At 40.4% G+C, this 19,254-nt stretch overlaps 1 protein-coding gene across 1 annotated transcript in view; it reads right to left on the bottom strand.

Annotated features, from left to right (window-relative positions):
* Positions 1 to 19,254, bottom strand: part of mamdc2a (MAM domain containing 2a) — a 52,924-nt gene that overhangs the window by 15,376 nt on the left and 18,294 nt on the right. The window contains exons 7-9 of the mRNA XM_061981032.1: positions 18,083 to 18,339; positions 7,943 to 8,036; positions 1,818 to 1,964 (exon numbers count right to left, since the gene is read on the bottom strand). Of these exons, the coding sequence (XP_061837016.1) occupies positions 1,818 to 1,964; positions 7,943 to 8,036; positions 18,083 to 18,339 (498 nt within the window). The remainder of the gene's footprint in view (positions 1 to 1,817; positions 1,965 to 7,942; positions 8,037 to 18,082; positions 18,340 to 19,254) is intronic.

The raw sequence follows: 19,254 nt of genomic DNA, 5'->3' as shown, positions 1-19,254 counted from the left end.
CTCAGGACCTTCGTATTGTGAGGCAGACGCACTAACCCCTCTTCCCCCGTGCTGCTCTTTGCAGCATATTCAACTGAATATGGGTTGAAAATGATTTGCAAATCATTGTATTCCGTTTATATTTACATCCAACACAATTTCCCAACTCATATGGAAACGGGGTTTGTGTATATATATATATATATATATATATATATATATATATATATATATATATATATATATATATATATATATATATATATATGTGTATATATATATACACCTCGTTTCCATATGAGTTGGGAAATTGTGTTAGATGTAAATATAAACGGAATACAATGATTTGCAAATCATAAATAAATATATATATATATATATAATATACATATATAAAGACATAGATATACATATGGACATATATACATATAGACATATATACACATATATAAATATAAATATTTCTACACACATGTACACACATATGCATGTATATACACACATATACATATATACACATATATACATATACACACACATATGCATGTATATACACACATATACATATATACACATAGACATATATATATATATACATATAAACATATATACATATATATAAATAAACATATACACACATATGCATGTATATACACACATATACTGTACATATATACACATGTAGACATATATACTGTATATATACACATATAAACATATACAGACATATATACACATATAAACATATTTACATGTAGACATATATACATATAAACATATATACACTTATATACATATAGACATACTGTGTATACATACATATAGACATACTGTATATATACATATAGACATATTTTTAATATTGTTTTTGATAATAGGTTATTACAGACAGCTGACAAAGTTTGGTGTTGATAGTGATTTGTGTGTATCCATTCTGATTATTGGTTATTACACACAGCAGATAAAGTTTGGTGTTGAGTGTGAAATATGTGTATTGATTGTGAGAACTGGTTATCACAGACAGCTGATAAGAGTTTGGTGTAGATAGCGATTCATGTGTATTGATTGTAATTATTGGTTACTGCAGATAGCTGATAAAGTTTGGTGTTGATAGTGATTTGTGTGTATTGATTGTGATTATTGGTTACTGCAGACAGCTGATAAAGTTTGGTGTTGATAGTGATTTGTGTGTATTGATTGTGATTATTGGTTATTGCAGACAGTTGATAAAGTTTGGTTTTGATAGTGATTTGTGTGTATTGAATGTGATTATTGGTTAGTGCAAACAGCTGAAAAAAGTTTGGTGTTGATAGTGATTTGTGTGTATTGATTGTGATCATTGGTTACTGCAGACAGCTGATAAAGTTTGGTGTTGATAGTGATTTGTGTGTATTGAATGTGATTATTGGTTAGTGCAAACAGCTGAAAAAAGTTTGGTGTTGATAGTGATTTGTGTGTATTGATTGTGATTATTGGTTACTGCAGACAGCTGATAAAGTTTGGTGATGATAATGATTTGTTTGTATTGATTGTGATTACTGGTTATTGCAGACAGCTGATAAAGTTTGGTGTTTATAGTGATTATGGTTATTGATTGTGATGATTTGTTACTGCAGACAGCTGATCAAGTTTGGTGATGATAGTTATTTTTTTGTATTGATTGTGGTAACTGGTTATTGCAGACAGCTGATAAAGTTTGGTGTTGATAGTGATTTGTGTGTATTGATTGTGATTACTGGTTATTGCAGACAGTTGATAAAGTTTGGTGTTGATAGTGATTTGTTTGTATTTATTGTGATGATTGGTTACTGCAGACAATCAGCCAGGTGCTGACTCACCTGTGCCAGTGGTGTGGTCTCCGCACCTGTAAGCGTTGGCACTGACTGAAACTTGGCTCCAGGTTTGCCTCCCCGCCTTCTCCTGGTAGTAGGAGCACATGCCTTGCTCAAAGTCACAGTCAGCAATGGAAGGATCCACGGGCTCTTCTGCCAACAGACACCAACATAGGATTCTTACAGCTGGAACCTAATCATTCATCCATACTTGCATACAGATATTTGATACACCACACCTGTACAGTAAATATGTACAGTAGATATAACCATCTGCATCATACCTACTGTACATACTTAGTAAATATCATACTTAGTAAATATCCGACACCTGTACAGTAAATATGTACAGTAGATATAACCGTCTACGTCAACATTGTTTATATTTGCAGCTGGACAGCACATAACCAAAAAGTGTTTTACACCTGTACTGTAATATTTATTATACACTGTACTATACCCTGCTTTATGCCAACTGCTGCTTCAAAACATTGGACATCTGACTATTTATACACACTATCTACTATCTTTACACTCTCTATATTATGTATACAGTATATATATATATATATATATATATATATATATATATATATATATATATATATATATATATATACTCCTCCCCCTTAACCCGTCCCCATCCCCCGGGCCTATTTTATATATATATATATATATATATATATATATATATATATATATATATATATATATATATATATATATATATATGTATACACACACACACACACACACACACACACACTATCTACTATCTTTACACTCTCTATATTATGTATATATATACATATATATATATATATATATATATATATATATATATATATATATATATATATATATATATATGTATACACACGCACACACACACACACACACACACTATCTACTATCTTTACACTCTCTATATATTATATATATACATATATACACTAACTACTATATACTGTGATTATACATATACACTAGCTACTATGTACTATCTATACACTCACTATATATTATATATACACACACACACACACACACACACACACACACACACACACAATCTGCTATCTTTACACTCACTATATATATATATATATAAATATATATATACATTTATATATATATATATACATATATACATACATACACACACACACATATATATATACATATACAGTATATATATACACTGACTACTATATATACACACTATCTACCATCTTTACACTCACTATATATTATATATACACACTAGCTACTATGTACTATGTATACACACTATGTAATATCTTTACACTCACTATATATTACATATATACAATGACTATTATATACTATGTATACACACTATGTACTATCTATACACTCTATATATTATATATATACATTGACTACTATATACACGCACTATTTTCTATTTTTACACTCACTATTGTCACGGCGCGGGCTAGAACTCGCCTTTCATCGGCAGCTTGTGCTGCCAGCACGCCAGGACACGCCCCTGCTCTCGCTGGGCACTTCACGCCCACGCAACGGCGAAACGGCAGGCCATCAACAATCAGCACACCTGGGTCTAATCAAGACATGCAGCATAAAGACCAGCGGAACCATGGAGCTGATGCCGGAACGTAGTTGAACTCCTTGCAGTAAGCATCCCGTCTCTGGCTTCCCCTCCCGCGTACTTGCTCTCCTTGTTACCTCTCTGTCCCGAGTCTCATGTCCCACAGTGTCCTTCCAGTTTCCCTGTGTTCCAGTTGTGTACCTCGACTTCCCTCTGGATTCTGGACTGCCTCCCTCGATCCCTGCTTGGGCACGGACCTTGTTGCCTCCCTCCAGCCCCCGACCACCTGCCTGCCCACGGACTCCCTCTTTGCCTCGCCCCTCTGGACTGGCGAAAGATTAATCCAACACGCACTTCCGACAACCCTGGTAACATTTACATGATTAATTCTACACATGGTCTGGCACCACACACTTAGAGTAGCATACACCTCCCACACACTCATCAAGGGTTGCAATAAACATGTAAACCTGATCTTCCTCGTGGTGTCGTCTCCTTCCCCTATCGTACGTAACAACTATATGTTATATATATATCCACTAACTACTATATACTATGTAAACACACTATATATGATCTATACACTCACTATATGTTATATACATACACTAACTACTATATATTATGTAAACACACTATATATGATCTACGCACTCACTATATGTTACATGTATATACACTAACTACTATATACTATGTATACACACAATATATGATTTTTACACTCACTATATGTTATATACATACACTAACTACTATATACTATGTATACACAATATTTATTATCTTTACACTCACTATATATTGTATATACATGCTCCACTATATACTATGTATACACACTATCTACCATCAATACATTCACTATATATCATATATAGACTCTCTAATACAGGTAAAAGCCAGTAAATTAGAATATTTGGAAAAACTTGATTTATTTCAGTAATTGCATTCAAAAGGTGTAACTTGTACATTATATTTATTCATTGCACACAGACTGATGCATTCAAATGTTTATTTCATTTAATTTTGATGATTTGAAGTGGCAACAAATGAAAATCCAAAATTCCGTGTGTCACAAAATTAGAATATTACTTAAGGCTAATACAAAAAAGGGATTTTTAGAAATGTTGGCCAACTGAAAAGTATGAAAATGAAAAATATGAGCATGTACAATACTCAATACTTGGTTGGAGCTCCTTTTGCCTCAATTACTGCGTTAATGCGGCGTGGCATGGAGTCGATGAGTTTCTGGCACTGCTCAGGTGTTATGAGAGCCCAGGTTGCTCTGATAGTGGCCTTCAACTCTTCTGCGTTTTTGGGTCTGGGATTCTGCATCTTCCTTTTCACAATACCCCACAGATTTTCTATGGGGCTAAGGTCAGGGGAGTTGGCGGGCCAATTTAGAACAGAAATACCATGGTCCGTAAACCAGGCACGGGTAGATTTTGCGCTGTGTGCAGGCGCCAAGTCCTGTTGGAACTTGAAATCTCCATCTCCATAGAGCAGGTCAGCAGCAGGAAGCATGAAGTGCTCTAAAACTTGCTGGTAGACGGCTGCGTTAACCCTGGATCTCAGGAAACAGAGTGGACCGACACCAGCAGATGACATGGCACCCCAAACCATCACTGATGGTGGAAACTTTACACTAGACTTCAGGCAACGTGGATCCTGTGCCTCTCCTGTCTTCCTCCAGACTCTGGGACCTCGATTTCCAAAGGAAATGCAAAATTTGCATGGTTGGGTGATGGTTTGGGGTGCCATGTCATCTGCTGGTGTCGGTCCACTCTGTTTCCTGAGATCCAGGGTCAACGCAGCCGTCTACCAGCAGGTTTTAGAGCACTTCATGCTTCCTGCTGCTGACCTGCTCTATGGAGAAAAATCTACCCGTGCCTGGTTTACGGACCATGGTATTTCTGTTCTAAATTGGCCCGCCAACTCCCCTGACCTTAGCCCCATAGAAAATCTGTGGGGTATTGTGAAAAGGAAGATTAAGAATGCCAGACCCAAAAACGCAGAAGAGCTGAAGGCCACTATCAGAGCAACCTGGGCTCTCATAACACCTGAGCAGTGCCAGAAACTCATCGACTCCATGCCACGCCGCATTAACGCAGTAATTGAGGCAAAAGGAGCTCCAACCAAGTATTGAGTATTGTACATGCTCATATTTTTCATTTTCATACTTTTCAGTTGGCCAACATTTTTAAAAATCCCTTTTTTGTATTAGCCTTAAGTAATATTCTAATTTTGTGACATACGGAATTTTGGATTTTCATTTGTTGCCACTTCAAATCATCAAAATTAAATGAAATAAACATTTGAATGCATCAGTCTGTGTGCAATGAATAAATATAATGTACAAGTTACACCTTTTGAATGCAATTACTGAAATAAATCAAGTTTTTCAAAATATTCTAATTTACTGGCTTTTACCTGTATATACTATGATTACACACTGTCTACTATCTTTACACTCACTAAATATTACAATATGTATACACTAACCACTATATACTATGTATACACACTATTTACTATCTATACACGCACTATATATCATATATAGACTCTCTAATACAATGTTTTTCAACCACTGTGCCGCGGCACACTAGTGTGCCGTGAGATACAGTCTGGTGTGCCGTGGGAGATTATCTAATTTCACCTATTTGGGTTAAAAATATTTTTTGCAAACCAGTAATTATAGTCTGCAAATGATGTGTTGTTGTTGAGTGTCGGTGCTGTCTAGAGCTCGGCAGAGTAACCGTGTATTACTCTTCCATATCAGTAGGTGGCAGCAGGTAGCTAATTGCTTTGTAGATGTCGGAAACAGCGGTAGGCAGCGTGCAGGTAAAAAGGTGTCTAATGCTTAAACCAAACATAAACAAAAGGTGAGTGCCCCTAAGAAAAGGCATTGAAGTTACGAAAATGGGAGACCGGGCTTTCTGCTCTGCCGTTCCCAGTCTGTGGAACGCTCTCCCTGACCACCTGAGGGCACCACAGACTGTGGATACTTTTAAAAAAGGCTTAAAAAACCCTTCTTTTTTTTTTAAAAAAAGCCTTTTTTTAGATATATGCATACTAGTTTTAGCTATTTTTTTTAGATATATGCATACTAGTTTTAGCTATTTGGCTGTTTTAGTTTTTATTTATTTTGTATTATCTTTTTTTAAATTTTTTTATTTTTTATACACTGTAGCACTTTGAGGTTGTTTACTCAATGTAAAGTGCTTTTTACAAATAAAATCTATTATTATTATATTATTAAGTTTAAGGAAGGCTATGCAGAACAAAACTAAAACTGAACTGGCTACAAAGTAAACAAAAACAGAACGCTGGACGACAGCAAAGACTTACTGTGGAGCAGAGACGGCGTCCACAATGTACATCCGAACGTGACATGACAATCAACAATGTCCCCACAAAGGAGGATAAAAAACAACTGAAATATTCTTGATTGCTAAAACAAAGTAGATGCGGGGAAATATCGCTCAAAGGAAGACATGAAACTGCTACAGGAAAATACCAACAAAACAGGAAAAGCCACCAAAATAGGAGCGCAAGACAAGAAGTAAAACACTACACACAGGAAAACAGCAAAAAAGTCCAAATAAGTCAGGGTGTGATGTGACAGGTGGTGACAGTGCACCTACTTTGAGACAAGAGCTATATTGATGCATGCTTGGTTATGCTTTAAAGTCATATCCAACAATTGTGACAACGACTTTTTACTGTCAACTGAGTTTCGTTTTTTTAATGATTTCTGCTGGTGGTGTGCCTCCGCATTTTCTCAACGCAAGAAAAAATGTGCCTTGACTCAAAAAAGGTAGAAAAATACTGCTCTAATATATACTATGATTACACACTGTCTACTATCTTTACACTCACTATATATTATAATATATATACACTCCACTACATATTATGTATACCCACTATGCACTATCTATACATCATACATACACTCTACTATATACTATGTATACACATGTTGTACTAGGTACACTTTATACCATACATATATACTATGCACTATCTATACACTCACTACATATTATAAATACTCTCTACAATATAATATGTAAACACACTTTGTACTGTCTATGCACTCACTATGTATTACATATATATATATATATATATATATATATATATATATATATATATATATATATATATATATATATATATATACACACACACACACACTAGCTAGCTACTATATACTTTGTATACACACTATGTACTATCCATACAGTCACTATAAATGAATACATACACTATATATACACACTACGTACTGTCTATACACTCACTGTATATTATATATACACTTTTTTTACTATATACTATTTATACACGCCATGTACTATTGATACGCTATATACTGTATATACACATTGTGTACTATGGATACACTATATATTATATATACACACTATGTACTATCGGTACACTATATATTATATATACACTATGTACTATGGGTACATTATATACTGTATTTACACACTATGTACTATTGATACACTATATATGACATGCAGGTGTGTCCTCTCACCTGTGTCAGTGTAACAGAAGTCAGGAGAAAAGGTGATGTCATCTATGGACACATATCCTCCGCTGGCTGTGTTAAACGCCGCCTCAAACACCAGCTGTTAAACACACACACGCACGCACGCACGCACGCACGCACGCACGCACGCACGCACGCACGCACGCACGCACGCACGCACGCACGCACGCACGCACGCACGCACGCACGCACGCACGCACGCACGCACGCACACACACACACACACACACACACACACACACACACACACACACACACACACACACACACACACACACACACACACACACACACACACACACACACACACACACACACACACACACACAAGGGTTATCATTTGGAATGGGGACCAAGTTTTCTACAGGTTGTGGAGGCATAAAAAAAAATGAGGTAAAATGGCCATTGCCCAGTTAGCTCATACACGTCTTTAAATCTCTGGATTGATGAAGTAATGTGCTGATCATTCTTACTGGGGACCCTGGGGGAAAAGAGTTAATATGGTTCATGGGAACCAAATTTAAATAATTTTGCATAATTCACACAAATTTGTACGTGACTACTGAGGACCACTTAAAAAAAAAAAAGTGATTAACTATACACGGAAGAAGTGTGAGCAGAGCAGCGAGTGCAGTACCATCTACAGCCCGATGAGGGGGCTGCTGTGCAAATGTCTCATACTCAAACTAACCAGTAAACATGTTTTATGGGCCAAAGCTTAAAAATCACTTAGGCATCTTCAGAATGGATCTGACTATCATTTAAAATGGTTTCCCTTTAGGGGACCTGTTTTTTCGTCTCCATACTGTCAGAGGTCCCCTAAAGGTGACTGTGTAAACAGAGCGATGTCCCCATTAAGTAAGCATTGCCAGAACACACACAGACACACACACACAGACACAGACACAGACACAGACACAGACACAGACACACACACACACACACACACACACACACACACACACACACACACACACATTCTTGTGTTTGTTATATTCTTGAGACCTCCAAAAAATGCCTACCTCTTTAGGACCACCCTTTCTAGATATATGAAGATTTGTATTTACAACATTAATAATATATACATACTATGCAAATATAAAAAAGGGTAAGCTTTTAGTAAACATTTTTATTTATTGTTTTTGTTTGTAACTGGTTTTTAATCTTCATTATTTACTTCAAGTTATTACAGTATGTCTCTATATACATATTTATTTTTATTTTTTTAAATTAATTTTGGCCAAAGGGGGCGCATTTCAATTTCTTACACACACTAATTATTAAGTATGTTGGCCAGAGGGGGAGCACTTCAAATTTTTACACGCACTTGTTATTTCATATGTTGACCAGAGGGGGAGCACTTTTAAAACCGACACACAGTCAATTTGAAAAACCCCTCCTTTTTTGGGACCACCCTCATTTTGATAGATTTCACCACCAGGGGGTGCAAATGAGATCTCTATTTTTTGTTTTTTGTAATGTGCTTAAGGCCGATGACAAAAGAGTCACGGACCATAGATGGCCCCTGTGCCGCAATTTGGGCAACCCAGCTGTAGAAGCTACGGTAACTGTTAATGACCACTATAGTCTTAGTAGCGTAGTGTATTTGTTCAACCTACGGTCACATATGGGACCCGGGTTGTCTTACGTCAGCACCTGAAGTCGTAAAATCAGCTGTTCACCTGTCGGGTTTTTTCGGGGATGAATAGGGAAGTCTTTCTTTAGCTGCCGTCTTGTTTTATCATATATTGCTGCCTTTGCAATGTTTACTTTTGCATGCACATTAAATCAACAAAAAAATCCTGACTTTGGAGCAATGTTCACGGACTCTAGTATTTGACTCTCTATTAGATGCAATGGTTTTCCGTATTGGGGCCATGATTTATGTCTTCACTTGTTCACCCGTCCTCATATGGATGGTACTTTTCCTTGTTGATGTCTCAAGAACGGTAGAAATACAAGAGCACACACACACACACACACACACACACACACACACACACACACACACACACACACACACACACACACACACACACAAAGAGAGAGAGAGCGGTGTCATGGTTACAGACAAGATGGATGATGAACATTAGTTTGGGAGGAGAAGGTTAGTAGATGGAAATATTTGCTCAGAGTGGAGAAGCAAGGCACTAATTAAAGTCACACAACTTTTTCCACCGTGACAACACAAACTGTGGGAGTTATTCTGGCACATACTGAGAGGGCTCCAGGATTACACTGTGTGTGTGTGCGTGTGTGTGTGTGTGTGTGTGTGTGTGTGTGTGTGTGTGTGTGTGTGTGTGTGTGTGTGTGTGTGTGTGTGTGTGTGCTTGTTTGAAGTCTGATACCATGACTTTCAGCAGCAAACTTGCATACTGAAAGGAAAAACACAATTTTGTTGAACAAAAGTATTATTCCTATTATAATTATTACCACCATATAATAATAGCATTGTTAATGACATCATTAACACGCATTAGTAATAATTATATTTGTAATAATTATAGTAATGTATGATTATACATTAATTATTACTTTAAAAATACAATTATTATTATTATTATTGTTCTATCATGTAATAAAAATAGCATTATTATTGTTATTTATAATAATTATACCACCGATAATTATCATAATTATTATTATTGTTATATATAATTCCACCATATAATGATAGCATTGTTAATGATATCATTAACAAGCATTAGTAAAATTATATTTATAATAATGATCATAATCTTGTATAATTATACATTAATTATTATTTAAAACATACAATTATTATTATTATTATTGTTACTAACATGTAATAAAAATATAATTATTATTGTTATTAATAATAAGTATACCACAGATTATTATCAATATTATTATTATTATAAATATTACCACCATAAAATAATAGCATTATTAATTATATCATTAAAAATATCTAGTAATAATTGTATTTATGATAATTATAATATTGTAAAATCCGCGTCCGGGCGAGATTTCCCTCGCCCGGACGCGGGTCACCGGGGCCCCCCTCCGGAGCCAGGCCCGGAGTTGGGGCACGATGGCGAGCGCCTGGTGGCCGGGCCTGTCCCCATGGGGCCCGGCCGGGCACAGCCCGAAGAGGCAACGTGGGTCCCCCCTCCAATGGGCTCACCACCCATAGCAGGGGCCATAGAGGTCGGGTGCAATGTGAGCTGGGCGGTAGCCGAAGGCAGGGCACTTGGCGGTCCGATCCTCGGCTACAGAAGCTAGCTCTTGGGACGTGGAACGTCACCTCGCTGGGAGGGAAGGAGCCTGAGCTAGTGCGCGAGGTAGAGAAGTTCCGGTTGGATATAGTCGGACTCACCTCGACGCACAGCAAGGGCTCTGGAACCAGTTCTCTCGAGAGGGGCTGGACTCTCTTCCACTCTGGCGTTGCCAGCAGTGAGAGGCGACGGGCTGGGGTGGCAATTCTTGTTGCCCCCCGGCTCAGAGCCTGCATGTTGGAGTTCAACCCGGTGGACGAGAGGGTAGCTTCCCTCCGCCTTCGGGTGGGGGGACGGGTCCTGACTGTTGTTTGCGCTTACGCGCCAAACAGCAGCTCAGAGTACCCACCCTTTTTGGATTCACTCGAGGGAGTACTTGAGAGTGCTCCTCCGGGTGATTCCCTCGTTCTACTGGGGGACTTCAACGCTCATATTGGCAACGACAGTGAAACCTGGAGAGGCGTGATTGGGAAGAATGGCCGCCCGGATCTGAACCCAAGTGGTGTTTTGTTATTGGACTTTTGTGCCCGTCACGGATTGTCCATAACGAACACCATGTTCAAGCATAAGGGTGTCCATATGTGCACTTGGCACCAGGACACCCTAGGCCGCAGTTCTATGATCGACTTTGTAGTTGTGTCATCGGATTTGCGGCCTCATGTTTTGGACACTCGGGTGAAGAGAGGGGCGGAGCTTTCTACCGATCACCACCTGGTGGTGAGTTGGCTGCGATGGTGGGGGAGGATGCCGGACAGACCTGGCAGGCCCAAACGCATTGTGAGGGTTTGCTGGGAACGTCTGGCAGAGTCTTCTGTCAGAGAGAGTTTCAATTCCCACCTCCGGAAGAACTTTGAACATGTCACGAGGGAGGTGCTGGACATTGAGTCCGAGTGGACCATGTTCCGCACCTCTATTGTCGAGGCGGCTGATTGGAGCTGTGGCCGCAAGGTAGTTGGTGCCTGTCGTGGCGGTAATCCTAGAACCCGTTGGTGGACACCGGCGGTGAGGGATGCCGTCAAGCTGAAGAAGGAGTCCTATCGGGTTCTTTTGGCTCATGGGACTCCTGAGGCAGCGGACAGGTACCGACAGGCCAAGCGGTGTGCGGCTTCAGCGGTCGCGGAGGCAAAAACTCGGACATGGGAGGAGTTCGGGGAAGCCATGGAAAACGACTTCCGGACGGCTTCGAAGCGATTCTGGACCACCATCCACCGCCTCAGGAAGGGGAAGCAGTGCACTACCAACACCGTGTATGGTGCGGATGGTGTTCTGCTGACCTCGACTGCGGAAGTTGTGGATCGGTGGAGGGAATACTTCGAAGACCTCCTCAATCCCACCAACACGTCTTCCTATGAGGAAGCAGTGCCTGAGGAATCGGTGGTGGGCTCTCCTATTTCTGGGGCTGAGGTTGCTGAGGTAGTTAAAAAGCTCCTCGGTGGCAAGGCCCCGGGGGTGGATGAGATCCGCCCGGAGTTCCTTAAGGCTCTGGATGCTGTAGGGCTGTCTTGGTTGACAAGACTCTGCAGCATCGCGTGGACATCGGGGGCAGTACCTCTGGATTGGCAGACCGGGGTGGTGGTTCCTCTCTTTAAAAAGGGGAACCGGAGGGTGTGTTCTAACTATCGTGGGATCACACTCCTCAGCCTTCCCGGTAAGGTCTATTCAGGTGTACTGGAGAGGAGGCTACGCCGGATAGTCGAACCTCGGATTCAGGAGGAACAGTGTGGTTTTCGTCCTGGTCGTGGAACTGTGGACCAGCTCTATACTCTCGGCAGGGTCCTTGAGGGTGCATGGGAGTTTGCCCAACCAGTCTACATGTGCTTTGTGGACTTGGAGAAGGCATTCGACCGTGTCCCTCGGGAAGTCCTGTGGGGAGTGCTCAGAGAGTATGGGGTTTCGGACTGTCTGATTGTGGCGGTCCGCTCCCTGTATGATCAGTGTCAGAGCTTGGTTCGCATTGCCGGCAGTAAGTCGGACACGTTTCCGGTGAGGGTTGCACTCCGCCAAGGCTGCCCTTTGTCACCGATTCTGTTCATAACTTTTATGGACAGAATTTCTAGGCGCAGTCAAGGCGTTGAGGGGATCCGGTTTGGTGGCTGCAGGATTAGGTCTCTGCTTTTTGCAGATGATTTGGTCCTGATGGCTTCATCTGGCCAGGATCTTCAGCTCTCACTGGATCGGTTCGCAGCTGAGTGTGAAGCGACTGGGATGAGAATCAGCACCTCCAAGTCCGAGTCCATGGTTCTCGCCCGGAAAAGGGTGGAGTGCCATCTCCGGGTTGGGGAGGAGATCTTGCCCCAAGTGGAGGAGTTCAAGTACCTCGGAGTCTTGTTCACGAGTGAGGGAAGAGTGGATCGTGAGATCGACAGGCGGATTGGTGCGGCGTCTTCAGTAATGCGGACGCTGTATCGATCCGTTGTGGTGAAGAAGGAGCTGAGCCGGAAGGCAAAGCTCTCAATTTACCGGTCGATCTACGTTCCCATCCTCACCTATGGTCATGAGCTTTGGGTTATGACCGAAAGGACAAGATCACGGGTACAAGCGGCCGAAATGAGTTTCCTCCGCCGGGTGGCGGGGCTCTCCCTTAGAGATAGGGTGAGAAGCTCTGTCATCCGGGGGGAGCTCAAAGTAAAGCCGCTGCTCCTCCGCATCGAGAGGAGCCAGATGAGGTGGTTCGGGCATCTGGTCAGGATGCCACCCGAGCGCCTCCCTAAGGAGGTGTTTAGGGCATGTCCGACCGGTAGGAGGCCACGAGGAAGACCCAGGACACGTTGGGAAGACTATGTCTCCCGGCTGGCCTGGGAACGCCTCGGGATCCCCCGGGAGGAGCTGGACGAAGTGGCTGGGGAGAGGGAAGTCTGGGCTTCCCTGCTTAGGCTGCTGCCCCCGCGACCCGACCTCGGATAAGCGGAAGAAGATGGATGGATGGATGGATGGATATTGTAAAATTATATAATAATTATTATTTAAAAAATACAATTATTATTATTGGTATTATCATGCAATAAAAATAGCAGTATTATTGTTATTCATGATAATTATACCACAGATAATTATCAATTTTATATTATTATTATATATATTACCACCATATAATGATAGCATTGTTAATGATATCATTAACAAGCATTAGTAATATATTTATAATAATTTATAATTATATATTATTTATTTAATTAATTTAATACTATTATTATTATTGTTACTATCGTGTAATAAAAAAAGCATGATTATTGTTATTAATAATAATTATACCACAGATACTTATTATTATTAAAAACAATTGTTATGATTAAGGTTTATAATATATTATTATCACTACAGTGGCTATCCACATATCCAAATTTCATGTTCTAGCACAAGGGTGTCCAAACTATGGCCCGCGGGCCAAATTGTAGTGCAGACGACATGAGTTCAACAAAAACATTGTACTGCGGAGTTCTTTCAAATCAATCTCACACACCAGGCGGCCTGCAGAATGCCACATATTTGCCGCCATCTTGTGGCCGAAGTGAATAAATCAGATCAGTGAAAGTACTTTGACATGTTAGCACAGCATTTACTTATACGACCCAATGGAAACAACATTCCCTAGTCATGGGGCAAAAAGAACAATGCAACTAACACAACAACGCAGCACACATGGTCACACACAACACAACCTGCTTACTGAACTTACACCATAAACTAATTCTAAATTACACCCATTACAATGCATGATGGGAAAAATGAAAAACTCTCTCCACACTTACTCATGTTTGGTGCATTTTACCTGATTGATATTTCTGATTGTTTACAAAACTTTAAGGAGGTTGTCACAGAAGTAAACAAAGTAAAAGTCAAACTTTCACATACTCTTAATATCCAATTATATTGATCATACATCTATAATAGTAATTATACAAACCCCGTTTCCATATGAGTTGGGAAATTGTGTTAGATGTAAATATAAACGGAATACAATGATTTGCAAATCATTTTCAACCCATATTCAGTTGAATATGCTACAAAGACAACATATTTGATGTTCAAACTGATAAACTTTTTTTTTTTTGCAAATAATCATTAACTTTAATAATAATAATAATAATAATAATAACTGGGATTTATATAGCGCTTTTCTAAGTACCCAAAGTCGCTTTACATGTAGAACCCATCAGTCATTCACACCTGGTGGTGGTAAGCTACTTTCATAGCCACAGCTGCCCTGGGGTAGACTGACGGAAGCGTGGCTGCAATTTGCGCCAACGGCCCCTCCGACCACCACCTATCATTCATCATTCAATTCACCGGTGGGAGTGGCACCGGGGGCAAAGGGTGAAGTGTCCCGCCCAAGGACACAACAGCAGCGATTTTTGGATGGTAAGAGGCGGGGAGCGAACCTGCAACCCTCAGGTTTCTGGCACGGTTGCTCTACCCACTACGCCATGCCGCCCCACTTTAGAATTTGATGCCAGCAACACGTGACAAAGAAGTTGGGAAAGGTGGCAATAAATACTGATAAAGTTGAGGAATGCTCATCAAACACTTATTTGGAACATCCCACAGGTGAACAGGCAAATTGGGAACAGGTGGGTGCCATGATTGGGTATAAAAGTAGATTCCATGAAATGCTCAGTCATTCACAAACAAGGATGGGGTGAGGGTCACCACTTTGTCAACAAATGCGTGAGCAAATTGTTGAACAGTTTAAGAAAAACCTTTTTCAAACAGCTATTGCAAGGAATTTAGGGATTTCACCATCTACGGTCCGTAATATCATCAAAGGGTTCAGAGAATCTGGAAAAATCACTGCACGTAAGCAGCTAAGCCCGTGACCTTCGATCCCTCAGGCTGTACTGCATCAACAAGCGACATCAGTGTGTAAAGGATATCACCACATGGACTCAGGAACACTTCAGAAACCCACTGTCAGTAACTACAGTTGGTCGCTACATCTGTAAGTGCAAGTTAAAACTCTCCTATGCAAGGCGAAAACCGTTTATCAACAACACCCAGAAACGCTGTCGGCTTCGCTGGGCCTGAGCTCATCTAAGATGGACTGATACAAAGTGGAAAAGTGTTCTGTGGTCTGATAAGTCCACATTTCAAATTGTTTTTGGAAACTGTGGACGTCGTGTCCTCCGGACCAAAGAGGAAAAGAACCATCCGGATTGTTATAGGCGCAACAGGTTTTGGAGCAACATATGTTGCCATCCAAGCAACGTTACCATGGACACCCCTGCTTATTTCAGCAAGACAATGCCAAGCCACGTGTTACATCAACGTGGCTTCATAGTAAAAGAGTGCGGGTACTAGACTGGCCTGCCTGTAGTCCAGACCTGTCTCCCATTGAAAATGTGTGGCGCATTATGAAGCCTAAAATACCACAACGGAGACCCCCCGGACTGTTGAACAACTTAAGCTGTACATCAAGCAAGAATGGGAAAGAATTCCACCCGAGAAGCTTCACAAATGTGTCTCCTCAGTTCCCAAACGTTTACTGAGTGTTGTTAAAAGGAAAGGCCATGTAACACAGTGGTGAACATGCCCTAACCCAACTACTTTGGCACGTGTTGTAGCCATGAAATTATAAGTTAATTATTATTTGTAAAAAAAAGTTTATGAGTTTGAACATCAAATATGTTGTCTTTGTAGTGCATTCAATTGAATATGGGTTGAAAAGGATTTGCAAATCATTGTATTCCGTTTATATTGACATCTAACATAATTTCCCAACTCATATGGAAACGGGGTTTGTATATCCATTATAGTAATGTAATGCGCACACACACACACACACACACACACACACACACACACACACACACACACACACACACACACACACACACACACACACACACACACACACACACACACACACACAGACACAGACACAGACACAGACACAGACACACACCAAATATATGCTGATCATCAGAAGGTCCACAATACTGGGAGGACAAGATGCAATCTATATATCATCTATCAAGACTGAAACTGTTCTGCGGGTGCCATTATGAGTCTGAAAGGTACGGCAGTGGAGCAGAAATATCTGTGAGAAAGGAGGCGATCACGCTGCAGCTCCGTCCTACGTATGTTTGTCAACATATATCAACGGTCAAAAATACAGATATGAGGCATATTGTCTATTCAGCAATACCATTTTATGAGTTTAGAGCTGCGGGATGACTTGAGGGTATGATTCAAATGAATTCAATTGGTGTGTTTTGTTTTAATGCTGTTTGGTTCTTCATTTAGGAAATATATTGTAATACATCTCCTATATAAATCAAAATCATCTCGCAATGTGCATTTTCTTGCATTTGGATCATTCCAGACACATGAAAGCACTGCGGTGTTGCAATGGTCGCACATCAGCGACCTAAATCTAGTCGGGGTTGTACTTTGCAGAAAAGGTGCGACAGACTCTAGTTCAACGACATGAATGTGGGGGAAATGAGTGTTTCCATGGGCACATATTGCCAGTAGCACACGCAAAATCCTCACTTACATAAGGCGGTCTGCACCACTCTTGCACTCGTTACCAATTGTACGCGCAGTCTTAGTAAATCAGTACTATTGTGTGGTATTTGTACACACTACTTAGTACTTGTTGTTTGGGACCCTTGGAGAGGTATAACGCTGATGGTGAGGAGGATCCAGAATATACTGGAAGGTCCACAAAAGTACGTCAGTCCATCTGTGACATCACAAATGGCCCATATGCTGTTTTTGAACACCATTATTCAACATTGTGAGAACATTTAGAAGACAGGAGCAACTCTGACGACAGAACCCAAAATGTTCTCGACTCATCCCTAGCTTGAATATTTTTAGTAGATGAGGCCCAAAGAGTGGTACGACTGTACGTGACCTTGTTGTGCGACTTTGCTCCCAAACTGACCTGTAGGGGCTGAGGAGCTTTGATGTCCACGCTGACCAGGGTCCAGCCAGGCGTGACGTACACATCCGGTCTCCAGACCTCCTCATAGTGGCCCAGCTGATCCCGGGTGAAAAGAGTGAACATGTTCCCGTCTTCTTGGTCCCGATGGTGAAGGAAGGACAGGCAGCCGCTCATTGGCGCCGTCGTCAGCGGCGACGCCAGCTTGGCCACCTCCTGGAAGTGCTTGGCGTACAGAGAGTCGGCGTACATGTAGTGTCCTGCATGGGGGACACATTTCACCGTCACACACTCATCTACTCTTATTTTGTAGTACTTCCTGTGTCTTTACTTCATGGAAGTGCTCAGGGCATAGACATCTTATAAGTAGACGCAGCATTGGCTGCTGTGACGCAAGAAATTGGGCCGCCATCTTGAAGTGGTGATGAGGAGCCGGTGTGCAGCCTAAATTGACAGTTGACAGTTAGAAAACAAAGATGGGCAGACTGTTGAAAATAAGAATCGGGGATTACCTTTCACAAGTAAGATTTAACATTAACGTACTTTTGGTTGTATTTTGTGAAAAGAATATTACCACAGAGCTGAGAAGGAGCAAAGATCTTCAATAGTACTGAAATCGTAGCCGCTAGCAAACAAGAGTATGACCATAATAGAATTGCTTGTCAATGAAATTACTTAAATTTAAAAATGTCATACTTGAATAGCATAAAGTTGAAATAAATGATGAAGATAAAGATTGTAAAAGTCTACAGGGGTAAAAGTTAGGACCACAGTCCACAGACCACAAACAAAATTCACCAGCCGCCACTGATTATGATGCATTCTCATTTTAGGCAAAGTATAAGACAATACTTTCTTAAAAGTATAATTGTAAGCAGGAATAAGTCTTCAACTTAAACAGATTGGCGGTTTTAGCTGATATAAAGATTTTCAGGTGTTTGTATATGTTTATGTTTAAGTATTTGGCAGACGCTTTTAAAAAATACATATAAAACAATCACTGTAAACATTGTCATTTAAGGGAAGAATGTAATAGAAAATATCTATACAAAGTGTCAAGACAGAATAAACTCTCTGCTGCTGCAGCAACAGAGATACAGTCTATAAGATATCTAGATATCTAATGTATTCATACATTGTTTGTGTAGGATATACGCATGTATATATAACCTAAT

Source organism: Nerophis lumbriciformis, linkage group LG20, assembly GCF_033978685.3.
Source record: "Nerophis lumbriciformis linkage group LG20, RoL_Nlum_v2.1, whole genome shotgun sequence".
Classification (NCBI taxonomy): Eukaryota; Metazoa; Chordata; class Actinopteri; order Syngnathiformes; family Syngnathidae; genus Nerophis; species Nerophis lumbriciformis.
Note: the sequence above shows the minus strand (reverse complement) of the source record. Positions and strands in the feature narration are given on the sequence as shown.